At 36.6% G+C, this 25,704-nt stretch overlaps 1 protein-coding gene across 1 annotated transcript in view; it reads right to left on the minus strand.

Moving 5' to 3' along the window:
• LOC120633525 (sodium channel protein 60E) overlaps positions 1 to 25,704 on the minus strand; it is a 190,440-nt gene that overhangs the window by 34,986 nt on the left and 129,750 nt on the right. The window contains exons 4-7 of the mRNA XM_039903755.1: positions 20,869 to 21,061; positions 19,894 to 20,113; positions 5,537 to 5,671; positions 2,293 to 2,510 (exon numbers count right to left, since the gene is read on the minus strand). Coding sequence (XP_039759689.1) covers positions 2,293 to 2,510; positions 5,537 to 5,671; positions 19,894 to 20,113; positions 20,869 to 21,061 — 766 coding nt within the window. The remainder of the gene's footprint in view (positions 1 to 2,292; positions 2,511 to 5,536; positions 5,672 to 19,893; positions 20,114 to 20,868; positions 21,062 to 25,704) is intronic.

Raw genomic sequence — 25,704 nt, forward strand, 5'->3', positions numbered from 1 at the left:
TATTAAATCAGAGCAGTAAAATTAGCGACTTCTTTGTTTTAAGCCTACCCACCAAAAAAAAATATCCTCATGTTCTTCAAGGAGAACACGGAACCGAATAACTTCTCGCTGACCTGTTTAAGCAAAGCCAAACGCTGTCGTCCAACCTATGTCCTTAGTGGCGCTTAAGACAGCGTTAAGCGTTTGACCAATCAAAATGATCGCGCTATCTAGCAGGAGTCTTGTGATTGGTCGCTCGCAAAACTCAAATTTAAACGTTCGAGGACGCAGGTTTGACGCTGTGGCTCTCGCTTTAGTTTTTATTCTTTCCCTTCTGCGTTTCTATTTTATCTTTCCTCTCTCTTAATCCTTATTTTCTACTGTTCGATTTAGGATAGAGACCATCCTGCACTAAACCAAGCAGTTTTGAGCAGTTTAAAAGTATGGCCCCACGTGACATCTGTCTTTGACTTTGTTTATTTTGGTATAAAGGAAAATAACGGGTTTTTATGAGGATAATATCTAGATAAAGATACATTTTCGACGTATTGATACAATTTAATTTCATTATATCGATACTTTTGGCTTTAACTGCAAACTTTATAATTATTCGTAGCTTGCGAGATTTTACCCAAAACACAATTGATGTTAAATAAAAGCTTTAAAAAAAATACTAGACCTATTTTCATATGAAAGAGTTATTGTGAATAATTTCTTTTAACCTTGCAAAAGAAATTACCTATTTGGCTGCGGAAAACTGTTCAATGTTCATACAATTTACAATCCAACTGGTTTTCAGTGAAATTGCTGTCGGAAGGCAAAATGCCAACTTTGTTTCATACGATATCAAGGTAATGAAAGGGGTAGTTAAATGTACACGTTTTTTTACAAATGTTATGTTATGCATTGTTTGTCTTATTACGGTTAAAATTTAAAGTATTGTTTGAGAATACCGTACGAAGTGATGGTTGTTAAAATGTGTCAGTTCTTTGTTAATTTTTCTTTTCTTTTTTTTTTGATTTATTGGCAATCTCATGAATTCTGAGCATGTGAAACTTATATAATATTTAAAACATTCATCAGATCTACCCATTAACAGCCCACTACAGGGCACGGGTCCCCTTCGACAAAAAGAAGTCCAAGCCGTAGTCCAAGCTGGCCCATCGCGGATAGGACTCCACAAGCTTTTGAGAATATTATGGAGAACTCTCCGGCATGCAGGTTTTCTCTCGATATTTTCCTTCACCGTTGCAGCAAGGGCTATTTTAATTGCTTAAAACGCACATTACTTAGAAAAGTTCGAGGATTCGAATTGTGCCTCTTGAAAGTGTAGCCGAAGTTAAGTAATGCGTTAATTTATCGCTTCGCAGTAAAGGGGTTTTACTATTTAATGCAGCACACGTTCTCCTTCAACATCAGGAAAAATACTAAATTAAATTACTAATTAATGCCCTCGCACGTAGCTGGGATAAAATTAATTAAAATAACTTAATTTAATTTTCATGTGAAAATAGGTACATTATCTTTAAGCGTGTATTACATAAGCAATTAACATGATATGACACGAGAATTCGCAAGCTTCATAAGAACAATAAATATCATTAATAACAATGACTAACTCTTCTTAGTGAACGTTATCCTTTTAAGCGACTACAAAAAATTTAAACGCTTCTCTTTTACGATTTCATTGGCAGTCAGAAAAATATGAAACGCTTGTTCAAACCACAAATAAACCGGTATTAAAGCTGCAAAGCTAAAAGTTAACAGACATAAAAACCTTGTTACCGCTATAAAGGCGTGAGCCCAAATGTTATTAAATATTACTTTGTTAAGGCACCACTCGTACCAATTCTCTGGCTACAAACAAATTAGCATATGAATTTTACAGGATCGCAATTTATCGTATTGCTAATTTGTAATAAATTATATTAAAAATTAACGATATGGCATACTATTGTCGGTCTAGGTAATTGACAATGCGTATGCAATCTTGAAATGGTTTTTCATTCAAAATAAGTTTAGTGTTTATTTGAGTAATTGGTATTTTTTAACATTTTAAAAAGTATGTCAGAAAGCTTTTAATCTAAAATACATTATAGGATCTCAAAAATTACTTAATTTTATTTTATTTATCAGGTTTATTGCAATTGTTACTTATTTATTTATTTAATTTACATATTGTAAACATAGCAATTACAAATATGTAAAACAATTCAAGGTTGTTTGCGTTACAGGCGAGGTGTAGATTTGCAAAATTATTGATTGCACTCAAATTCAAACCATTGATATTACAATTAATGGTAATTCTCTTACCTTTCTGTGGCTCCGGTCACTGTATTACCATGATGAATAGTACTCTTGCCACGTTTGCGTCTTCTCGTCCGTTTTCTTGAGTACGAGGCTAGTAGCAGACCTTTTCTGGCGTCTATACGCTTCTTGGAGTCCTTCGCTAGCGTTCTAACAGACAAGGATGAGGGGTCGAAGCTAAAAGTTGAGTCGTCTCTGTGTTCATTGAGGTCTTTCTTCCTTTCCTGAAGGACAAATAGGATAAAAAAATAATTATAACTGAGCTCAACTTGCTTTAATCAACCAGACAAATATGTATGGTGTTATTTTTTTATAATCAACAACACAACAATTTCACTACAAGTTATGGGCTAACTTATACTTGTAGCAATAAAAAAATAAAAAACTGCAATCACACCTGATCAATAATATAAAAGAAAATAAAAGGGATATTTTCTTTTATATTAGTCAATTATTGCTTACCCCAGAGTTCTCCATAGTGTTCTCCAGAGCCCTGTACTGGACTAGTAATGGGTCGATAATGATATAGCAAATATTCGAGAACATTACATGTCGTTAACGTTTAACAATGTAATAAAATCTGCAGGATTTCGTGTGAGAACAGAGAGCTTGCCGATTTCGACGTTGCCCGTGATAATATCTGATGCCCAAGAATGGACAAAAATGGAGTCTGATAGTGAATGTCATTAAGCTGAAATATCTCTAAACAACTAAACGTTCGGAAATGGCGCTGTTTAACGGCAGCTGCATATATTCGGTGCGACGCTAATTGCCAAAGTCGGCCGTGAATGGAAAATAATAATTTGACCATCCGGCAAAATTCGAACGATTTGAAAACTTATCTGTATATTAATTGAGGTGTTTATGATGCGGAAATGCTGCGAAATAAATTCGTACAAGTTTTGTTTAAATTTAATTTTACCACTTCTTTTAGCATTGATGGATTTTGTTTAGAAACCTTAATAATATTATAAATGCTGTGTGTTTGTTTATTTGTTTGTTTGTCTATCATTTACAGCCCAACAAAGAAACCAATTAAGTTGATTTTTGGTATAGAGATAGTTGAAAGGACGGAGAGTAACATAGGCTACTTTTTATCCCAGGAGAACAAACGGTTTCTATTGTATTTTAAAAAACGTAATAAACGTGATTGTGGAACGCGGGCAACAATTAGTTGAATTATTATTAGACAAAACCCGTACAAACTTATCCCCTAGCTTTTCTTATCATAAGCACATAAATTCATTTAGTATACCTACCTACTTTTCAAAGTTCTTAAGGAGGATAAATAAGCCAATAGGGTACGCTAAAAACGAAATACCTACTTTTTACTACAAACCTTTTTAGGTATAACTGACAGTCCTCTCTGCAGAGCATGCATGAAGACGGAAGAAATACCGATACACGTAATACTTCTATGCAATGGAGTAGCAGAACAACGCGCAGCACACTTTGGCTCCTCAGCAACACCCCACCAAGCACTTGGTGACCTGGGCGGCTTGCTAAGCTTCTATAGTGAGCTCGACTGGCTGGAGTGATCCAGCGGGGAGCTGCATCAGTGGCCATACGTACAACGGAGGGTTTCATACCAACCTAGTGCGGAGACGGCCCAGGAACAGAACAAGAAGAAGTAGACCTAAATCCATCCATCGGACGTTTGAGGACGTTATGGCGAACTCTCAGGCATGAAGGTTTCCACACGATCATATGCATATAATTAAAATTAGAACATAACCCTGAAAAGGTAGGAGAATGAAGTTGATACTCCCGAAAGGGAGGCCGTAGGTCCAACTGCAAGGCTATCACCATTTTATACTGGGTAAAGGGCAATGTATTGTGGGGATTAAAAGTGAAAGAGCGTGTAACTAAATACGTCAGTGCCTCTAACGATGTGCTACGTGGCGCGACTGCCGCCGAGCTGGCACTAACAGTGATTTACTACTGCGAGTAGCCACTCCATCTCATGCCGTTCTCTCTGGGGTTGCTCAAATTTATTGTCACATTAATTGGAAATAATAGGCGAGGCACTTGCTTTTAGTTTTAAGTTGGTAATACGTAAAATAAATTATGTTATCGAATTTAAAATATAATATATTAAATACATACTGTACTTAACAATATTTAAATTACCAATTAGGGACATTCTTTTTTTCCCTACCAGTTAGCCCAGTTGGCATCACTGCCGAGGGCCGCTTGGCATAGTGGCCAGCCACCCTGCTATCTGAGTCCAAGGCCTTGGGTTCGATTTTCACAACTGGACAATGTTTGTGTGATGACAAGAATGTTTTTCAGTGTGTGGGTATTTATGTATTATATTCATAAAAATATTCGTTCATCACCGTAATACGTCAAGCTACGCTTACTTTTGGACTAGATATTTATTTTAACTAACCACCATGTCTGATTGGAGTCAAGGGCTAACTTGTAGTGGAAAAAAAAAAGATTTTCTGCTGTCATCATCCTTAGCTTATTTATGTCCCACAGCGGTTTTCATAAAAGGTAATGAAAGCATAGACTCATACTGGAGATTTTCTTCATTTTATATCATCTGCATACCCTGTGCATACCATCTATGCGCGCCACTGCTGGTCATTCTACCATGTAACAATAATAGTTTGAGCCCACCAACCAACATGAAGCAGAGTGGAGAATCGAAGCTATAAATCCTCGACCTCCCCTATGATACTCTGTGGCATAGTTGTGAGACAATATTATTATTGTCTACTAATAATATCCAACATCCCTACAATCAATAGTATGTGACAGTCAACTACTGGACTAAAGGCCTCTTCCAACAGGGGGGAGTTTGCCTAAAATGACTCCGCTGGGCAGGCTGGTTGGTGGTAGTAGTAGCACAGAGGACGCTGCTGCATGTTCTCCGTTATTAATGATATCTTGTGTTCAACGATTTCCTGTCACTCTTTAGGTGTCTGTCCATTCAGTCACCGTCTGATCATCGTCAGTCCACCTAGCAGGAGGGTCTACGTTAGTTTACATGTCACTACTCCAGCAACTTGGGGCTTCAAAGTGCATTTATGCTTCGCAATTACGAATACGCTCTGCTTCTACGGATATTCCGATCCGAAGATCCGTAGCTCTCTCTCTGGCCCCTTTAATGTCTCTAAGTATTCCTATAAGAACCATAGTTCACGTAGATATTTGGAAAACAAGAAAACGTATCATTACTGATAACCCGCACTATCTGAATACTTTGGTCTAAAAGTGCAATAGAGAATTAAAGTTTCCTTACCTCTTGAGTGATTTGCGATTCCTCTTCATAACTAAGTGCTACGACGGCCAACATCAGGTTGATGAGGTAGAAGGAGCCGAAAAATACCACCACAGTGAAGAAGGACACCGACATAGGTCCGCAAGACGATAACACCTGCAAGTTAATATACACAGTATTATACATCGTGTACAGTGCTCTTATATGGGTGCAAAGTGCCATTTCGCTAACTCAGGCATGGTAATGAGAATTTTTGGACAGATGTACCAACAACCTTATACTTTCGGAACCACCATGGAGTTTATTAAAAAAGAAGTTTATAAAACTTAAAAGTTAGGGTCTATGAGTTTAATTTGTTTATAAAAATGATCACATTACTACTTATTTACTATAACCATTAAAAAGTAATTGGCACACTATTAAACCCTGTCGTACACCTTTTTCAAATTTTACAGATGACGACTTCGTTCACTGGCACAAAAAAGTGCTTCGCTAAAAATAATGCAGCAAAACTATCAGATGTTAGGTTAGGTTAGGCCAAGCTCTCGCGGTTTTGTACGAAAGCGTTCCCGTGGCCCTGCCACCAGGTGACATGTTGGGAAACCGTGGGGATTTAGCCGGTACGAGTCCGACATAACCACTGTGCCTCCCCGTGGTGCGGTTGTATCCATGAGTGAATCCTCATGGATACCACCGCACCACGATCGCATCACCCCCACCAAAAATAAAAAAGGTTAGGCCAAGCTCGGAAATAACCTTCCAGTCCAGTTGGTGTTGCCTTTTGGTATGGTTACCTCGTGGTCTAACTGGAAATAAAGAACTCACCAGAAGGAATTCAGCAGGGACTGGTCAATGGATCTTTCTATTACTAATGCGCGATAACAACGACTGAACTTACTTCACCAAATTTGCTGAGTTAGGTTAGAACCTAGCTCAGCTGTACATATATACGTAAGTATACACTGTTCATAAATCCCGTAGGCTTGACGCTGCGGTTTCAGCTGTTCCGAACATGTTATTATTAAACTCAAGTCAGCTGCAAATTCTGCTATTAATTGAAAATGATTAACAATACCTTTAATCTTTATGCTTATTGAGACAGTGTTTTTGCTATAAAAGGAAGTGTGTTTGTTTGTAGTCTTTATATACTCTTTTTCGAAAATAACTGAGTTTTAGTATGTTGTAGCTTAGTGCATTATCTCTTAAGAGATATTTTATGAGATATTTCGTTTGATGGTTGTTAGGTCACCAGCACAAGCTCTAGCTTGAAAATTATTTCAATTTCAGTAAGAATAACTGTTTTAATATTTTTAAAAATATAACTGTTTTAATATTTTTTCTCTGTTTTATTATTTCTTTAACTATTTTCTTAATAAAAAAAAATTACATCTTCATTTTAGCTATTTAAATATTGCGAATTATAATTCCAGTACAAAAATTCTTTATTCGTGTTGGTTTGGCTCTTATTAAGCATTCGCACATACGAGCATAAATTGGTAACTTTTCTAATAATAGGTTATTAGAATTTATAGATCAGTGTAGTTTTTCAATTAGAAGTGCTATTTTGACCATGATGGGAGAGAAAAGGTCTGTCCGCAGCACTAGGTCGTGGGGTGATGATGATAAGACGACTCGCGAAATGCATTCTGCGACTTCATACTGTCTACCCATAAACAATACCTATAAAAAAGCGCAACAGAAGTAATAAATTTACCTAACTTATTGTTCGCGAGTGCCAAAGCTCCCCACTAGTTCTTCATAACTTGTACACCAACGAAGTTGTAACTTTACATAACTTTAGAACGCAGTTATATTTTCATGTTGATCGAATCTAACAGCACTTTATGAATACATGCCAATTATGTTGATCAAGCCAACCTCAAATTACGAATACATTTCACGATAGTATAAATAAATAACTGTAAATGAAGGTGTATCGGGAGTTAATTTTGTAGTACATGCATTTTATTGAAATAAATGGAGTCACGTGCCTGATAAAGCTTGTACTTCAGTAGGTACTATTGTCTGTCTCGATTTGAGGTACAGTACTATTTATTTATTTTTTTCATACAAGGTATTACATAGACCAGTGGCGTGCATAGAGGATATGCACAGGGTATGCAAATGATATAAAATGAAGAAAATATCCAGTACGAGTTATAAAAAGCCTACCCTTAAGTATTTATAACTCTTGGAGATTTTTTTCATTTTATATCATCTGCATACCCTGTGCATACCCTCTATGCACGCCGCCACTGTACATAGTATATAAATCTCGCACGCTGAATCCCTGTCAACTTGACTGCTGTCTATTTTGTGCTTAAGTTTCTAATTACAATATAATTAAAATGTTAGTATATTAATAATACAATCTACACCCATAAATAAAATTGTAGTGTTTGTATTCGATTAAAATGGAACTCGTATTCATAGCTCACCTCTCTAAAGGGGCTAAATAGGGGATACAATTTTACATGAAATTCTGTAATGTTTTAAGTTATATTATTAAAATTTGATATTTAGGTTAGTAATTAAAACAAAACACATGTTTAACGATTCATATAAAATGCGCTAAATATAAAAATACCCAACCGACTTAAAAATTTTTTTTCATCTGATAGCCCAATGCTTGAGAAAAGTTATATATATATAGGTATTTACAAACACGCCACAACCCTTTGTGGCCGGCCAAAATGGTCATAGTACAGGCGGCAAAGTCGACGCGGTGTATCTGGGTATTTTGTGTAAAATAGCGGAAGAAAATTTGCATCGGACACGTTGCGGACGAAGTCACGGTAGGGTGTAAGTCACGAGGGTAATAAAAATCAGAAGAAAGGTAAGATTAGAGGCAATTATGTTGTAATCGCAGAGAGGCTTCTATTTAAATTATTGGTTATATGCATACTTTAAGCTAGTCGTACATTTGACCCACATATGAATTCATCATCTTCATCATCATTTCAACCAATTGACGTCCACTGCTGGACATAGGTCTTTTGTAGGGAGTTCCACAATCCAAGTTCCTGGGCCGATTGCGTCCAGCGGCTCCTAGCGACTCGTTGGGGGCCGACCTACGCTGCGTTTACCGGTGCAGGGTCGCCATTCCAGCATCTCGAGACCACAACGTCAATCGGTTCTCCGAGCTATGTGCCCTGCTCATTGCCACTTTACCTTAGCGACTCGCTGAGCTATGTCGGTAACTCTAGTTCTTTTACGGATCTCCTAATTTCTGATCTAATCACGTAGAGATACTCTTAGCATAGCTCTCTCATATAGATATAAATTAAAATTATAATATTACCTACGTGGGACTAGCTGACCTAATTAAAGCAACATATCGGGCTAGAACCAATTTGTAGCAGCAGCTGTAGGCAATTCCCGTGAATCATTGCCCCGGCGTTAAGGGTGCCCATCCAATAAGGATACGCGAGTTAACAGCAAGAGACCGAAGCTAATTTGTGAAGCAATGGTACCAACTCTGTTGTGCACAAATCTTTAAACTGTACTCAAATGACAATAGTAGAAATTGTGCTTACGCTTTTTAGTGTATTTGTAAGGAAAAGATACTTAAATAGCGATAGTTTCAGACTTATTCGAGCGCGTGCGAGTTAAACTAAGATTTGTATGGTCACAACATTGGGAAGCAGTATGGAAATGTAATCGTAGGAACAATCGTAGATAACTTCAGATAAGTAAGCGTAGGTAGAAAACCTCGTACTAGGCACTCAGATTTACGTGTAACATAATAGTTGGCACTTATTTTCCTTTACACGGTGATGTATCATCACCATATCAACCAATGGACGTCCGACCGGTGGACATAGATCTTTTTTATTTGAGTATTTCTTCTCATTGACATGTACAGGTAATTAAGTATTTTGAACCTGTGACTCTTTTGATGTCATTTAAGATCGGCCTGCAGCACCCTGTAATTTTAGCGTCCATCATTCCTTCTAGCTATGTTCCCTGCCCATTGGCATTGAATCCCAAACCATCCAGGAATTTATACTAGGACCACATGAAAATCAGAAAAGCTTCTGATTCAAGTAAGAAAGAAAAGCATTATGTTTCACACGTAACACGTTCCTCGTTACGCTTGCTCAAATTCGATGGAAAAGCAACCTAAGCACAATGTGGTACACGGAGTTTAATTCGGCTTAACGGCGTCACTTACATGAATTGCCTCTGACATTTGTCACGCTACCAACCAAATGCGAGCTGAGATTATTTTAAACGCACACGATTTGACGGCAACTCCACCGCGAAATAAGCTTGTACGAGCGAAATTTTGGTCGGTTATATTTATATTTTGTGCTTATTATAAATCCGAAAGTTTGGATCGATGTATGTTTGTAACGCAATCACGTCAAAAGAGCACATAGGCTTAATTATGATTTACCTCTAAGTTTACAAAAAAAAAATATATCTCGGAAAGTATACGGACTAAACGGACCATAATTAACAACTTTATCATTATTTACGTGTTATTAACCGATGGACATCCACTACTGGACATAGGTCTTTTATAGGGATATTCAAGTACCATAGTCCAGTGTCGCCTATTCCAGCGGCTCCACGCGCTTCCTTAATAATAATAATAATAACATCTAAAGAAGCTTTCGCGCTTGGTTGTTGGATCAGGGGTCGGATACAGAAGGCAGTAGTCCTTGAAACGGAGCGTATTGTGAGGAGGTTTCTCACTCTGGAGCCCTGACCACCGGTTGCTTGGGTATTCAAAAGCCCCGCAAGCGGAGGGTGGAATTTTTTTTTTTTTTTTTTATAAATTTTTAAGTGTTTTTTAATTTATTCTTAAGCATTGTTAATAATTAAAAAAAAAATAATAATAATAAATGATAGAATAAAAGTATTATATAATAATAAATAAATATACTACGACACTACACACATCGCCATTTAGCTCCAAAGTAAGCGTAGCTTGTGTATAGGTACTAAGATTGCTGATGAATCAATTGATGAATTTTTTAATGACAAGGTTGCTTGGAAGCATCCGGCTCCGCTTTCAGCTCTCACAAGATAGAAAAATGAATGTTAAAATACAAAATGTAAATTGTTGATGTTGGAAAAGAGCAACTGCTGAGTTTCTTGCCGGCTTCTTCTCGGTAGAATCTGCCTTCCGAACCGGTGGTAGAATCACTACAAACAGACAGACTTGACGTTTCAAAAGTGCTTATATTAGGCCTACTTGAAATAAATGAATTTTGAATTTGAATTTTGAATTTGAATTTGATGAATATTTTTATGAATATAATACACATAGATACTTATAATATACAGATAAACACCCAAACACTGAACAATATTCATGTTCATCACACAAACATTTTTCCAGTTGTGGGAATCGAACGGCCTTGGACGCAGAAAGCAGGTTCGCTGCCCACTGCGCCAACTGTCAAAAATGGTATACATATGTAGACAAATAATATCAAGGATTACATGTATGATAAAAAAGCTTGGGTTTGAATGGTTCTAAATTCATGGCTAAATTTTATTAATTAACTCGACTGTGAGATGGTGATAACAAAAAAAAAACCTAGCTAAGTTTGTTGTGCACGTTTCGCTTCTTCTAGGACTAGGGAGACTAGGGAGTTTGGAACCCTCCTAGCTTTAGTTTTAAGTTGACAAATGCAGTTATCACCATCACCTAACATTAGTGGAAACATGGTAATGTATGAACGCTTCATAAGTGTCTGCGATAAGGTCTACATGAATAAAAAATTTTAGAATTTGAATCTGGTAGGCCTATCAAAAGTGCTTAGGAATCGATAATCTCATTTTTGTTTTACATTTCAGACACGTAACGTAGACTATATACATACATACTTGTAGAAATATAATAGAATACTTCATTAACATGAAGGTTGAAATTGTAGTAATTTCAGTAAAAGAGAATCTGCAAAAAATATTTTCCACAGTAATGACGTCGTCGGCCCAAGTGTCACTCGGAAATATATTTCATCTCTTTGATGTTACGAATATTGTGGGGGAAAGTATTTCGAGACTCATTAAAATGGGTGGATAAAGTGATATTTGATTACTGTTTGCCCGAAATTGAATAATATACCTATGAATATCCCACTGCTGGGAAGGTTACACCAATTGGGTGAACGATGCGTTTTTTGGTGTGGGATCGTTATCGTAGTATCGTCGTATCATTACTACTAGCGCTGTAAAATATTCAAATAATTGTTACTCTCAGTCTAATAATAGTAAACATTAATAATAGTTTCTCACTATATTATGAAAGCTTAATTTGCTATACTCCACGAATAGCAGGAGAATCTGCATGGTGTAATTCGATCCGTATACTCCACACCAAACAGATCCCGGCAATGCACCCTCTACGCACGTTTTGCTTCGAAAACGGTGCATCCTCTGGAGATGTTGACTTTACAATGAATAATTGTTAAGATTACTCACAACTTTATCATAAGTTAAAAGGGATTTATAGACCCTCCACGCTGCTTTAGGTGGGCTTTATCTATAACTGTATAGGTTAGTGTAGTCTGCAACGGTGAAGGAAAACATCGTAAGGAAACCTGCATGCCTGAGAGTTCTCCATAAAGTTCTCAGAGGTGGAACCACCTAGGCCAGCGTGATTACAGCCTTAACCCCTTCCCATTGTGGGAGGAGACCTGTGCCACGTATTGGGCCGGTAATGTGTTGACACATTACCGGCCCAATGATGACGATGGTAATATAGTATTTAAGAAGAGCCTCATCCGGATTCAGTGGTACGACGAGAAATCACAATTCCTTCTCTTGCCATTGGTGAAACGAGTTGGTGAATACATATGATGTTGGTAAACGGTTGGTTGGTTATGAGTAAACGAAGAAAGAATAAGTGGATTTTTCTAGAATGATTTCAAACATTAAACACTGAGCTGAAATTCACCCACGGTTAGTGTGGTAAGTGAATTTAACTATATAATGTAGGGTCTGTGAAACGCGTCCTATCATAACAAAGGCTGTAGATATTTCGAGACCCTTGCTCAGAATTTAATTATTAAGGGCGCAGGCAGTGTGCCCCGTGTGGACAACGTAGCTACAGGCAACTCATTAATGGTATAGATGCGGAACAATATCATGGTATAATAAACCTTCCTGTATTTATAAGTTGTTGATATAATCTTATTTTCTTCTTTATTGATCAATATATATGTATTAATTTAAACATTTAAAATATATTGTCTACTTTGCAAGTGTTGGTTTGCGAAAAATAGTTGGAATTTATCAATTAAGAAAATAAACTGTGCTTAAAACTTAAAAATTAGACTGAGACGCGATCCATAGTAAACAATGCTAACCAATATACAAACCACGTAACACGATTGACTCAAGGATTTCAATACCTGTCGGATTCATAATTTTCAATCTCAACTGGTGGTAAGTGATGATGCAGTCTAAAATGGTAGCGGGCAAACCTTTTTAGGGAGTATGGTAGTAATACCGCTACAACGAGAGGTTTCTACGAGAAATCGCACCGGAGCACTAAATCGCTTAGCGGCACGTGTTTGTCGGTAGGGTAACTAACTAGCCACGGCCAAAACTTCCCCCCAGACAAGAGAAAATTCAAAAATTATAAATTCCCAAAGTGCCCCTGTCGGGAATCGAACCCGTTACCGCCTACTTAAATACACAGCGCTCACTCTGCTGCGCCAGACCTCCCTTCTCCAAAATATTCTAATAAACGTTCTAATAATAAAGGAGCAAATTTTTTTATGCTTTTGATTTTTTTTTTAATAATTGACGGACCAAGATGGCTACGATACGTGAAAAACCATCGCCAAAACCGAGCAACACGTCAAAGGTAATGCAAGGAACAGTTGCCGCACTGTGTCAGTCTGAGGCGTAGGTTAGGACCTATAATTACACCGGCAACTACGCTCTTACGACTTGAACACAGCATTTCTTAAATATAGTTCAACGGGTACATACCACCATAGTATTTTGAATTGAAACATCGACAAATCCAAAATATTATCGTGTTACGTAACCATTGAGCTATATATAAGAAATGTTGATTAACCACGACAATCCTAGTTTAAAATCCGGAACACAGCATTACAACAATGTTGCTTAGCAGTAGAGGGTCGCTGCCCACTGCGCCAGTCGGCCGTCGAACTATGAATATTGGTTTAATATATCCCCGTAACCTAAAACCAAACCTATGTTATGGTAAGCATACGTATATGAGGAAGGTTCTCGCCGCACCTCTTTAAGTGAAAGGTAAAATATCACCATCCCTTCGCTTAGTTGCTACCCTTCAAACACGACCCGGGGCGCCCTTATCTTTAACCGAAAGGGTCAACAAAGGTAAACCACTTCACATTGTAGATTGCAGACTAAAACATTATGTTGTTTTTTGAAGTGGGGATGTTTTTTTGCGTTGATAAAGTTTGGAATCGCAATACCGAGGAAGCAATACGGTTTAAGCTCACCAACCCGTATTAAGGCAGCGTGGCGGGTCTATGCTCTACAACTGTCTCTTATATTAGCGACTAGGCTTGTGCCCAACCATGGGACGTTCCTATGCTGCGGATGATGATGTGGTTTTAACATATTGAGAGTGTCACCTACGTTTCTTAAGTAGAGATGAAAGTATTATTGTTTATTTTTTATTTATTACTAGCTGTTCCCCGCGACTTCGTCTGCGTTTGTTTTTATTTTATTTTTTTGAGACACATGGACATTAAAATTAGGTGTAGTTGTACTGAAATTTTTAAGTTGTGTATTCTTATAAAAAAAAATCTACTCGCATAAACAATATCTGGAAAGAACTGTCTGACCAGTCTCAGCTCCTCCATTTACCATCCATCCTCCTCCTAACATTTTTTATATAGTCCTTGTGAAAAATCGTCAATCTTTTTTATCACCTCTCCCAAAGGAACTGAGCTTAATTTCGGGATAAAAAGTATCCTATATTACTTCTATTACCTCCAAGAATATGTTTCCAAAGTTTCATGATGACCGGTTCAGTAGTTTTTGCGTGAAAGCGTAACAAACAAACTTACATTCACATTTATAATATTAGTAGGGATAGGGATAGGGATAGGGATCAGTAGCGTGCATTGGGCTTCTCACCAGGGTATGCACCAGGAAAATTGCATAAAGGGCACAAATTCTCCTCCAGTTAGGGTATGCAGTGCTTTGTGCATGTATGGAGTGCACGCCACTGATAGGGATAGGGAAGTGGGGATTATAGCAATAATTGTCCGCAGATGGCCCACTTGATGGCTAGTGGAAAACTGTCGCCTATAACAGAGCGACACTTCGCAGGGTCAAGCAAAGTCAATTACTGCTTTGTGTCAAGCTGAGGCAAAGGTGTTAAGCCTTATGTGCCTAGATTCACAGCGGCAACTGCCAACCCTTCAGACACAGCAATACTGCTTGGCGGCAAAAATAAGCATAATAATAATATACACTCCTACAAAAAGCCGTTATATTAAACGCATGTCGCCTGGTGCGAAAGTTTTTAACATGACTCCCCCGATTTTGCACTTGGCTCCGGCCCGTGCTCTGTTAATTATACCTTCGTAAAGAAGAGATTTGAATTTAATACAAAAAAATATAACAATAATAATAATCATTTATTTTAGACTTTACCCATAAAATTTAAGATCAGTTACGACATAAAATTAAATGCAATTAAAATAAATACATGTCAAAAGTAAATAAAACCAAAAAAAAAAAAAAAAGTAAATTAAATCTAATCGAAATAAACCAATTCAAAAATCAAATTTAAACAAAAAGAAGAATGAGAACAATCCCTTGATACTGTCTAAGCGGCATTGGTATTGCAACGTGCCTATCACAGCAATGGCGGAGGTAATGACAGTCCAGTCTAGCCACAATCATGTTTAGAACTATGTTGGAGCTATTCCGCACCCAGCGCACTAAAAGACGCGCACCGCTTGCGCAATGTAGTGTGGAAACAATCCGTCCGCGCATCCGCAAACATACCAGAGGCGCTGCAGAATCGACGCAGCCCCAACAACATTCTGAATACATAGCATAGCGGTAGTACTAGTTGAGCTTATCGTCAACCGAATTATACAACGTGTAAATGAAAACCGAAATAATACTTCACAGGCCTTAGAAGTACATTATGTACTGTCTCTGAGACTTATCTGTGAAACTGAAAACCTAATAGTTTTTGAGTAAAGCACTGCCATACTGAAACAAATTAGGTACAGCCCTAACATCACATGCAAAATGAAAATCATGAGATTCCTGTAACTTTATTAGGTACGCGTCGCGTAGCGTAGGTACTATGCGCATGTCGGCCTTCTATCTTCAATAGGGTTGTCATAAGTAAACTCTAAGAATGTTTTAAAGTCGTTTGGAAAAATAAATATGCTTCTTTTGCTTTAATATTTTTACAGTGTGATTCCTTATGAAATATACTTATGCATACTTCAATATTATTTCGTAATTTTGTTACACGTTTTATAATACTTGTCGTAGATCTCTTACGCGTCGCGTAGCGTAGGTGCTATGAGCATGTCGGTCTTTTATCTTTAATAGGGTTGTCTTAAGTAAACACTAAGAATGTTTTGAATTAGTTTGTATGGAAAAATAAATATACTTCTTTTGATTTAATAATTTACAGGGTGATTCCTTATGAAATATACTTATGCATCTTTCAATATTATTTCGTAACTCTGTTACACTTTGTTTAATACTAAGCGTAGATCTCGTACCTTATAAGAGAGAGGTGTATATAGAGTAGACCCACCACGTTGCTTAAATGCGGGTTAACGGCTCGGCTGACGTACCTACTACAACTTTCAGTTAACAATTATCAATTTTAGTTAGTTTCATTATCAAATGACACTTGCTGATCGCCTTATATGCTCTCCGGGTTATTGATCTATACCACAAATAAAGCTGAAAGTTTGTATTGTTTGTTTGTTTGAAGGTACTAATCACCGGAACCTATAGTTTTATGTGAAAAGGTTTTGCGTTTGATAGCATTAAAGTAATATCTTGATGGGTAATGTAAATGCAATAATATCTTAGTGGATCGAGCCGTTGGTGGAATCAATTAGTTCAAGCCCGCCAATCCGTGCTGGAACAGCGTAAAAGGTTTCAGTTCTAAATCATCTCTCCTATAATATTCGGCCAACTGGCTCCATGGGCAGTGAACCTGCTTTCTGTCACCTAGGCCGTGGGTTCGATTCCCACAACAGAAAAATGTTTGTGTGATGAACATGTGTGCTTTTCATTGTCTGGGTGTTTATCTTTATATTATAAGTATTTATATATAATGGATATATTATTCCTAAAAATATTCATCAGTCATCTTAGTACCCACAACACAAGCTATGCTTACTTTGGGGCTAGATAGCGATGTGACTATTGTCGTAGTATATTAATATAATATCCTGATCCCAGCAAAGATACATAAGTAGTTGTAGAAGGATAATGATAATAACCTGTTTTAGAAAGATAGATGTAAAAGGCAAAGGTCCTCTCATATACATAACGCAATCAATGTAAGCTTATTCATGTATTCCCAGTATGTTGAATATTATAACACAAGATGCATCCTTAATAGCCTTAAGATATTAGCATGCTGCACTAACAAATAAGGCCGTATATTGATATACTGTTATAGTAAATGCGTTGGCGTGTCATTACTGGCCCACTACATGGCACGGGTCCTCTCCCAATATCGGAAGAGTTAAGGCTGGAGGATCTGGATGGATGATGATGATATGATGATCTGATCTGGATCCACGCCGGCTCAGTGCGGATTGGCGGACTCCTCACGCCTATGAGAACATTATGGAGAACTCTCAGACATGCTGGTTTTCTCACGTTGTTTCCACAGTTGAAACAAGTGACATTTTAATTGCTTGAAACGCACAGACTTAAAAAAAATAGAAGTGCGTGCTAGGATTCGAACTCGGCCCCCAGAAACTGAAGCCGGAGACCAAACCACTGGGCTATCATCTTTATTATTATTATTATTAAACTCTTTATTTGTATACCACAACATTTAAAATATAACAAAAACAGAAACATCGAAAGAAGTAGTAATACAAAAGGCGGCCTTATCGCTTAATAGCGATCTCTGCCAGGCAACCTTAGAATTAGGAAAAAAAAAGAAGAGGAGAATAGACTTGACTGTGTGTAATAGTACTCATCTTTACTGTGTGTAAAGATGAGTACATAAAAAATGAAAAATACATGGTTGTTTAAGGCTTAAAGCGGTTCTGTTACAGCCTCTCAACGCTTGACGTTTATCACATTAGTGAGGAAATTGGAAAACATTTAATTAATTCGAATCGAAAGGTGAAAGAATTATTAAAGTCGTTTCAGCATTTATCGATTACAAATTGTAGAGGTTAGTTACAAGCTAGTAGCTACCGAGATAAAAACAAATCCCACTTATTTTAAGAAGTTGTACGCCGGTCCGCTGTTCTCTCTTACCATCTGACTATATAGCGATAATTTCGAGTTAAAAGTAATAACAGATAGTGCAGATACCTAACTAAATATTATAAACGAGTGTTAAAAAGTGTGTTCGTTTGTTTGTCTATCCTTCACGTCGTAACTAAGCAACCAAACTAATTGATTTATTGAATAGAGTTAATGGAAAGGACAGAAATTAACAATGGTTACCTACTTTTTATTCCAGGAAAACAAACGGTTCCCACTGGATTTATAAAAAACCGTTATAAACACGGAAGAAGAATACGGGCAGCAGCTAGTAGAATCCAATATCAGCCAAGGTTCCTTTAATGGACTTGGTACACGAAATTCTATTACAATTTCTGTCTCACGATTCTTAGTAACAATAAGCTAGTTTTTACAACAACAAAAGCCTGTATGGTTTTTTTAACCAGCTTGGTAGCACCACGCAAGTTTATACGAGAACAATAGCCAGTATATTCTAATATCAACCTACATGGTTCCTTTCATCAACTTGGTTAGAACCATGCATTCTATTAAAATTCCTGTCTATCGATTATAAGTAAGAATTAGCAAATATAATAAGAATACAATTACTACAAGCGCATTGCTAATTAAACTAAATTAACATATTTATTTGTACTTTGCGTGAATACGGTTTTAATTATTTTAATTATATAATTTTCTTGATATTAAAGACTCGTACGAACATCATAATAAAACAACTTCCAAAAATTAGGAGTTTCTCAATTATTGTATACCTAATGTATATATTCTTTTTAAATAATTTGAAGTATTATTTCAATTGGTGATGAAAAATTCATATAACAAGTCTTTCATGTTCTCCGAAATCTTATTAAAAGCTTTTACTGCGGGTTCAGTAGTAAAGCTAATACAGCGAAGATCTAAGATTAGGAATATCTAGCGGTTCCTTTCCGCTATATACTCTATAAATTCAAAATTTCTTTATTTATGTTTTATCACAAGGCATATGTATGAACGCTTCATAAGGTGATGGTGATCACTTTGTTCGCCGACTTAAACATAAAGCTAAGCGCTAATATCGTTTAGTATCGCAAAATTTCAATGGTGTTTGTAAAGAGTAGGTAAAAATACGTACGTGAAGATAAAGCTTCTTGATTTGATCATCGGTGGCTAAATTCCAATCCCAAAACCCTACTTTGTAAAACTAATGCACCTAGTACGTTTATTGCGGAAGGCTTTTTCAACGCGGAATAATTTCATGTTTTGTATCTCAAGCAGTTCAGTTTATATACTGCGAAAGGAACCTTAGTAGTCATTTTTGGGTTAAGTACATAATATATGCAATAAAAACAGGATTGCTAAATTAATTATGGACCTATGAAGGTATTCGTATTGATGAATTCGTAATGACAGGTTTGTCTTAAAGCCGCCTGCCTGCTTAGCTTTCATAAATCTTGCATTGCATTCATCTCCTACCAGGTAGACTAATAATTAATGTAAAATTGTAAAATGTTGATGTTGGAAAAGAGCAACTGCTGTTTTCTGTGTTATGGGTACTAAGATGACGGATGTATACTTTTATGAATACAATACTAAAATAATATACAGATAAACACCCAGACACTGAAAAAAACATTCATGTTCATCATCTATTTACCAGTTGTGGGAATCGAACCCATAGCCTTGGACTCAGAAAGCAGGGTGGCTGCCCACTGCGCCAATCGGCCGTCTAAAAATAGTATTTTATATTTTTATTTATACTCTTTATTTGTACCCCACTTAGAAAAACGAAAAAAAAAAGAACAAACACTTGAAGATTGAAGAAGGATACAAAATGCGGCCTTATCGCTATGTAGCGATCTTTGCCGGGCAACCTTAGTATTAGGAAAACTAAAAAGATAGTAGCAGTTATTTAATATAAAAAAAAAAACTGTATAGCCTAAGTTAGCACTCACCATATTGTAAACGTTCTCCCAGTAGTCGAGTGTGATCAGTTGAAACGTGGTTAGCATTGACCAGAGGAAGTTGTCAAAGTTTGTGTAGCCGTGGTTGGGATTGGGTCCAACGCACAGGCAGGTGAACTGCGGGGGACAGTGCCGCGCACCGGTCAGGTTCCCGCAGATTATAGGCACTTCTTCAAGATCCACCATCCAATGTGTAGGGTCGCTTATCCAACTAAAAAATAAAAAAAAATAAAAAATCCTGAGAAACAGTATTACCTAAATTCTGCCGTATTAATGATAAATGCAACTTTATGAAATTTTGCTAAAACGTTAATTGGGGAAGCGCTCGAGAGTCGCAGATTCAAATACTGTCGGTTCCGAAAATTATTATATGCATTTTAATTTTATAAAAATCTTCAAAAGCCGATACCTTGAAGTTAGCTATAAGGTTTGACAGTGTACATTTTCCATTGTAAATGTCTGCGAATGAATTCTGTTGATTTAATTGATTCAATTGTACAAATATCTCAAATTTTAATGTTAGTGATACTGGGTTGTCCGATAATGAGTATTCCAAATGTAATTATGTTTATTATGTCCATTTCTTAAAGAAATGATTATGAGTTAAATAAACTTTATTTAATTAGATAAAGCGTTATTATAAAACTTTCAATGTTTTAAATACCTTTTTCTATTGTAAGTCTCGTTTTTACTACACTAGTACTACAAGAATAAGACGAAAGATAAAATTTTTGAAAAGTTTTTATATTGTTACACCAAAGAAGTACAACTTCTAACGCGTGTGCATAGGTACACACACATTTTTTTTTTAAATCGGCACAGTACTTTTTGAGTTTATTCATTACAAACATACACACAAAAATACAAATCTCTTTCTCTTTCTCTCTTCTCTTAGCTCTTTACAATATTTGTCTGGATAAGTAGAGAGAACCACTACGTAAGCGAGGTAATCAAGAGTTCACTTACCTCGACCACATTTCTTCCGTGAAGTTTTCCCCAGCCGGCACGATCAGATCCTGCACGCATTTGTTTCTCAGCTCACCCATGTAGACTTGCAGCGCGAACAACGCAAACACCATCAAACAAAAGATCGTCAAGGTCATTACCTCGGCGAGCTGCTTGAACGAGTGGAGTAATGCGTTGATGATAGTCTTCAAGCCTGTGAACGAAAATTAAGGCTGACTTTTGAACATGTCACCAGACTAATTTTAGGTCGTCAAAACTACTATAGTTTTGACGACTTATAATTATAAATATCTGCATAAACATCTGCAACACCAGAGGAGTGGTCGGCTTTTAAAGAATTTGTTAATCCGGCCCTTGAATAGCCCTAGATTGTATTTTTGAGGAAACACATCGGATGGGAGATTGTTTCACAATTTCCAAGTGCGCGGTAGAAATGATTTAATGTGAATCATCCATTAAAGGTTGTCTGGAGGTGAGCGTTTAAAGCAATGGCGATTAAGTATGTATACTTTTTAATTATGTTTCATTAAAACCTGTAGTATTTTTTTTTGTCTTACGTAACAATTAATACAGTCGCTTCTTATCACATCTATCTTACTTCACAAACAAGTCTTGTTCCAGCAAATACATTCAAGAATGTAACACAAAATGATATGAACCTTTCAACATATGTTAGAAATAACCACGAAATGAAAGCATTACGTGCTCACCGCAAGAAAATAGTCAGATCCAGACTTCAGTAGTTTGTTGAATACTATAACCGAGACTCGGGAGGTAATTCAAAAGGTGGATTTGCATAACACATGTAAAACTGTATGTTGAAAACTTTATGTAGCCCGCAAAATAGAAAAGATATCCCCGACAAAGGAAATAATAATCTTAGAAAAGGATCTGCCGTAAGAAGCCGAAACAAAGTCATGTTCATTCAACCTCAACCGAGAATATGTTAGAAATACGCCTCTATTTTTCAGCCATTTTTGTCTAAGCTATAAAACATACTGACTGAGAGCTATTTGAGGAATGAAAAAGCAAGAGAAACGAAAAGGTTTCCAGTCTGAGGATTCAGCGTTATGGCCCCGAGCCGGTTCTTTATGTTTTGAAAACTTCTCAGCTTATAAAGCGCCCAAGTCTATGTAAACAGTATAGCTACATTTTAGTTTCGTTTGCATTTTTTAGAGTGCCACTTTTAATTAAATTTCTGCCTAGTATTAACTTGATGGTTAGAATAAAAAAAATATTACGCACGCGTTTTTTAGAATTTTTGAAAAGCACAAGTGTCAACAGTGGCGTGCATAGAGGGTATGCACAGGGTATGCAGATGATATAAAGTGAAGAAAATTAGTGGGTATGCACAGGGTATGCAGATGATATAAAGTGAAGAAAATTAGTGGGTATGCACAGGGTATGCAGATGATATAAAGTGAAGAAAATTAGTGGGTATGCACAGGGTATGCAGATGATATAAACTGAAGAAAATTAGTGGGTATGCACAGGGTATGCAGATGATATAAAGGGAAGAAAATTAGTGGGTATGCACAGGGTATGCAGATGATATAAAGTGAAGAAAATTAGTGGGTATGCACAGGGTATGCAGATGATATAAAGTGAAGAAAATTAGTGGATATGCACAGGGTATGCAGATGATATAAACTGAAGAAAATTAGTGGGTATGCACAGGGTATGCAGATGATATAAAGTGAAGAAAATTAGTGGGTATGCACAGGGTATGCATATGATATAAAGTGAAGAAAATTAGTGGGTATGCACAGGGTATGCAGATGATATAAAGTGAAGAAAATAAGGTGGTATGCAAAGGGTATGCAGATGATATAAAGTGAAGATTTTGTACGAGTTACAAAATCTAAAGGGTAGGCTTCTTATAACACTTACAATGCCTATCCTTAAGTTTATATAGCTTGTACTAGAAATTTCTTTCATTTTATGTGATCAGCTGCCCGCTTAGTGCATACCCTTTATGCACGCCACTGAGTGAAAACAAGTTCAAAAAGTAATAATTATTTAAAAACACCTAAACTTAATAGCTCATTCGATGCAGAATGCCGTATAAAAAAATGTACCGACAGTTTATATTATTAGCATATAAAAAAATGCAATTGTTGTGTAAAAACTCAAAAAATATTATTATTTGAGGAACTTTGGCGAAAACATTAATAATTTTTGCACAAAAATGCACCAAAAATGAATAAGCAAATATATTATTAATAAGTTATTTATGTCTCCATAAAAAACTTTCATCATTATTTCACTTTCATCAGCATTTTATGCTATCCGTATGCCAAATTTCATTTATCGATGCAGTTGATGAGCCAGGTACTCGTAAGTAACAAACAAACAAACAGACAATCAACAACAAACATTTATAATATACTAGCTGTTACCCGCGACTCCGTCTGCGTTTGATTTTGTTTTTATCGTATTCAGTATCGCTAAGCCTTAAATGAGTACATGTGGCTGTCAATTAATTATAGACAAATAATTTGCAATAAAATAAAATTGCGACTATAATGAAATATCTAGACTGCTCACGGTTTGCCAATTTAATTTAAAATCGGTTAAGTAGTTTAGGAGTCCATCGCGGACAAACATCGTGACAGGAGATTTATATATATTAAGATAGTATGGAAGTATGGATAAACTTACGAGTATGTGGGTATGTTAACGAACAATAACGTGGCTTCGTAATGGAGTTAAAATATAGATAGATACTTGTAGGTAGATACTAAATCAAACCCGAACACCGTATTAGTTCCAATCTCACTCATGAGCCTTACAAATCTCATAATCCCGGGTAATATCGACTGATCAGAGCCAATGTAAGTCCTAGTAGATTATTACGATACATCGGAATTGGAAAATCAACGGGCATACGAGATTTACGACGGCTTACTAAGTTGTGAACGAATCTTTAGACAAAAGTTCTCCGTATTTCATCCTCATTGCTGACCTTGAAATAGGGAGCTAGTTTTTTTATTAACGTAAATAGGTATAGCGAGCAAACGAGCAGGTGGATCACCTGGTGATAGTTTTTAACCCCCGACGCAAAAACTAAAGGTTGTTATAAGTTTGACGTGTCTGTGTGCGTGTGTGTCTGTGGCATCGTGGCTCCTAACGGAGGAATCTATTTTGATTTTGTTTATTTTTTTATTTGACGTGACTTAGCCGAGTGTTCTTAGCTATGTTTGATGAAAAACAGTCCTAGATGACAGTCACCATAAAATGACGGTATCTAATTAAAGGGCTTGACTAGTAGAATAATGTATACTATTTTTAAACATGTAGTAACCTAACATAAAATAATTACTTACTTATAATTATACATACACGTTAGCGTTAATCTGTAATCTGTGTAATTATACCAACTGTGACCAAATATCCAAGTTTTACAAATCTGTGCGTATTTGTAAGATTTAAGAATCCCCAAAGTTAAGGAAAAAACCTGATATGTTAAGGGGTAGTGTTGTAAAGTGATTACGGCCACCCATAAAAATTTACTTTTCGGAGTTATGTGCATTTTTAATTTAAGCAATTTAAATATCACGTGCTTTAAGCGGTGAAGGAAAACATCGTGAGGAAACCTGCATGCCTGAGAGTTCTCCATAACGTTCTCAAGGGCCTGTGAAGTTTACTAATCGGCACTTGGCCAGCGTGGTAGACTACGGTCTAAACCCTTCTCATTCTGATGGTTGTAATGGTTTGATGATGATGATGGTAAACATTCACAACACCTGAGATACTGGAGTTTCCTGTTTCCTCCTTAATGGGGTTACCCTTGAACTGAGTGGAAACACCGCAGATGGAAGCTTGTGACGCAATAAGCATGTACGTGGAAAAATATAATTTTTGTTTTAATTTTTATTTTAATTTTTGTTTTAGTTAAAATATGACTTATGCTTTAATACGATTTTATTTTAAATTTTTTAAAAAGTAATTATTTATATGTTCACTGCTTAAATAATATTGCACGCCTGAAATGGCAAACTGTAAGCCCCAAACTTTTAGCTCATAAGACCATTCATTATATGTACAGTTTATGCAATAAATGAATTATGAAGTACAACATAATGAAAAATATTGGTTTACAGACGGTCGCGCACTACCAGCCAAATAGGTAAGGGCAATGTTTGTTTCTGTGACGTTAAACTATCTAAGAACGGAGAAGGTGGTATGAGTTCTAACATCCTTCAAATTTGTGACATGATACTGAATCGCTTAGCTGTATGTTTGTCGGTAGGGTGGTAACTAGGCTCGGCCGAAGCCTCCAAGCAGACAAAATTAAATATTAATCTCAATAGTCTTGTAGTTACCACAAGTTCAACCGAAAACTGTCATTATCCGTTTATCGCCCATTTTAACTTATATTGCGAACGTTGGTAAAATAACCATATTACACGGTTCAACGAAACGCTGAGTTTTGGGGTTAATGGCACGGTAATTGCGGTTCTAAAATTGGCTATATTCAATTAAGAGGTATAAGAATTAATATAATTTTGTAGGCATGGCATTATACGCGACGATAGCCTAGCGGTTAGGACTTCGTCTTCACTTTTGGGAGACCGAGTTCGAATCCCAGACGCACCTCTGACTTTCCTAAGTTATGTGCGTTTTAAGCAGTTGAAATATCGCTTGCTTTAACACAGCAATGCCGAAGGTAAGGACAGTCCAGTCTAGCCGCGATCATCTTCAGAACTATGTTGGAGTAGGAACTGTGTTAAAGTTTTGATAAAATCATGTATGAAAAAGTTATTCTTCTATAACCTCTGATATTCAGGTTATAAATTTGATAAGCAGCGCGATAGCAACCGCGCCCTATCAAAT

This window comes from Pararge aegeria, chromosome 21 (assembly GCF_905163445.1).
Source record: "Pararge aegeria chromosome 21, ilParAegt1.1, whole genome shotgun sequence".
Lineage (NCBI taxonomy): Eukaryota > Metazoa > Arthropoda > Insecta > Lepidoptera > Nymphalidae > Pararge > Pararge aegeria.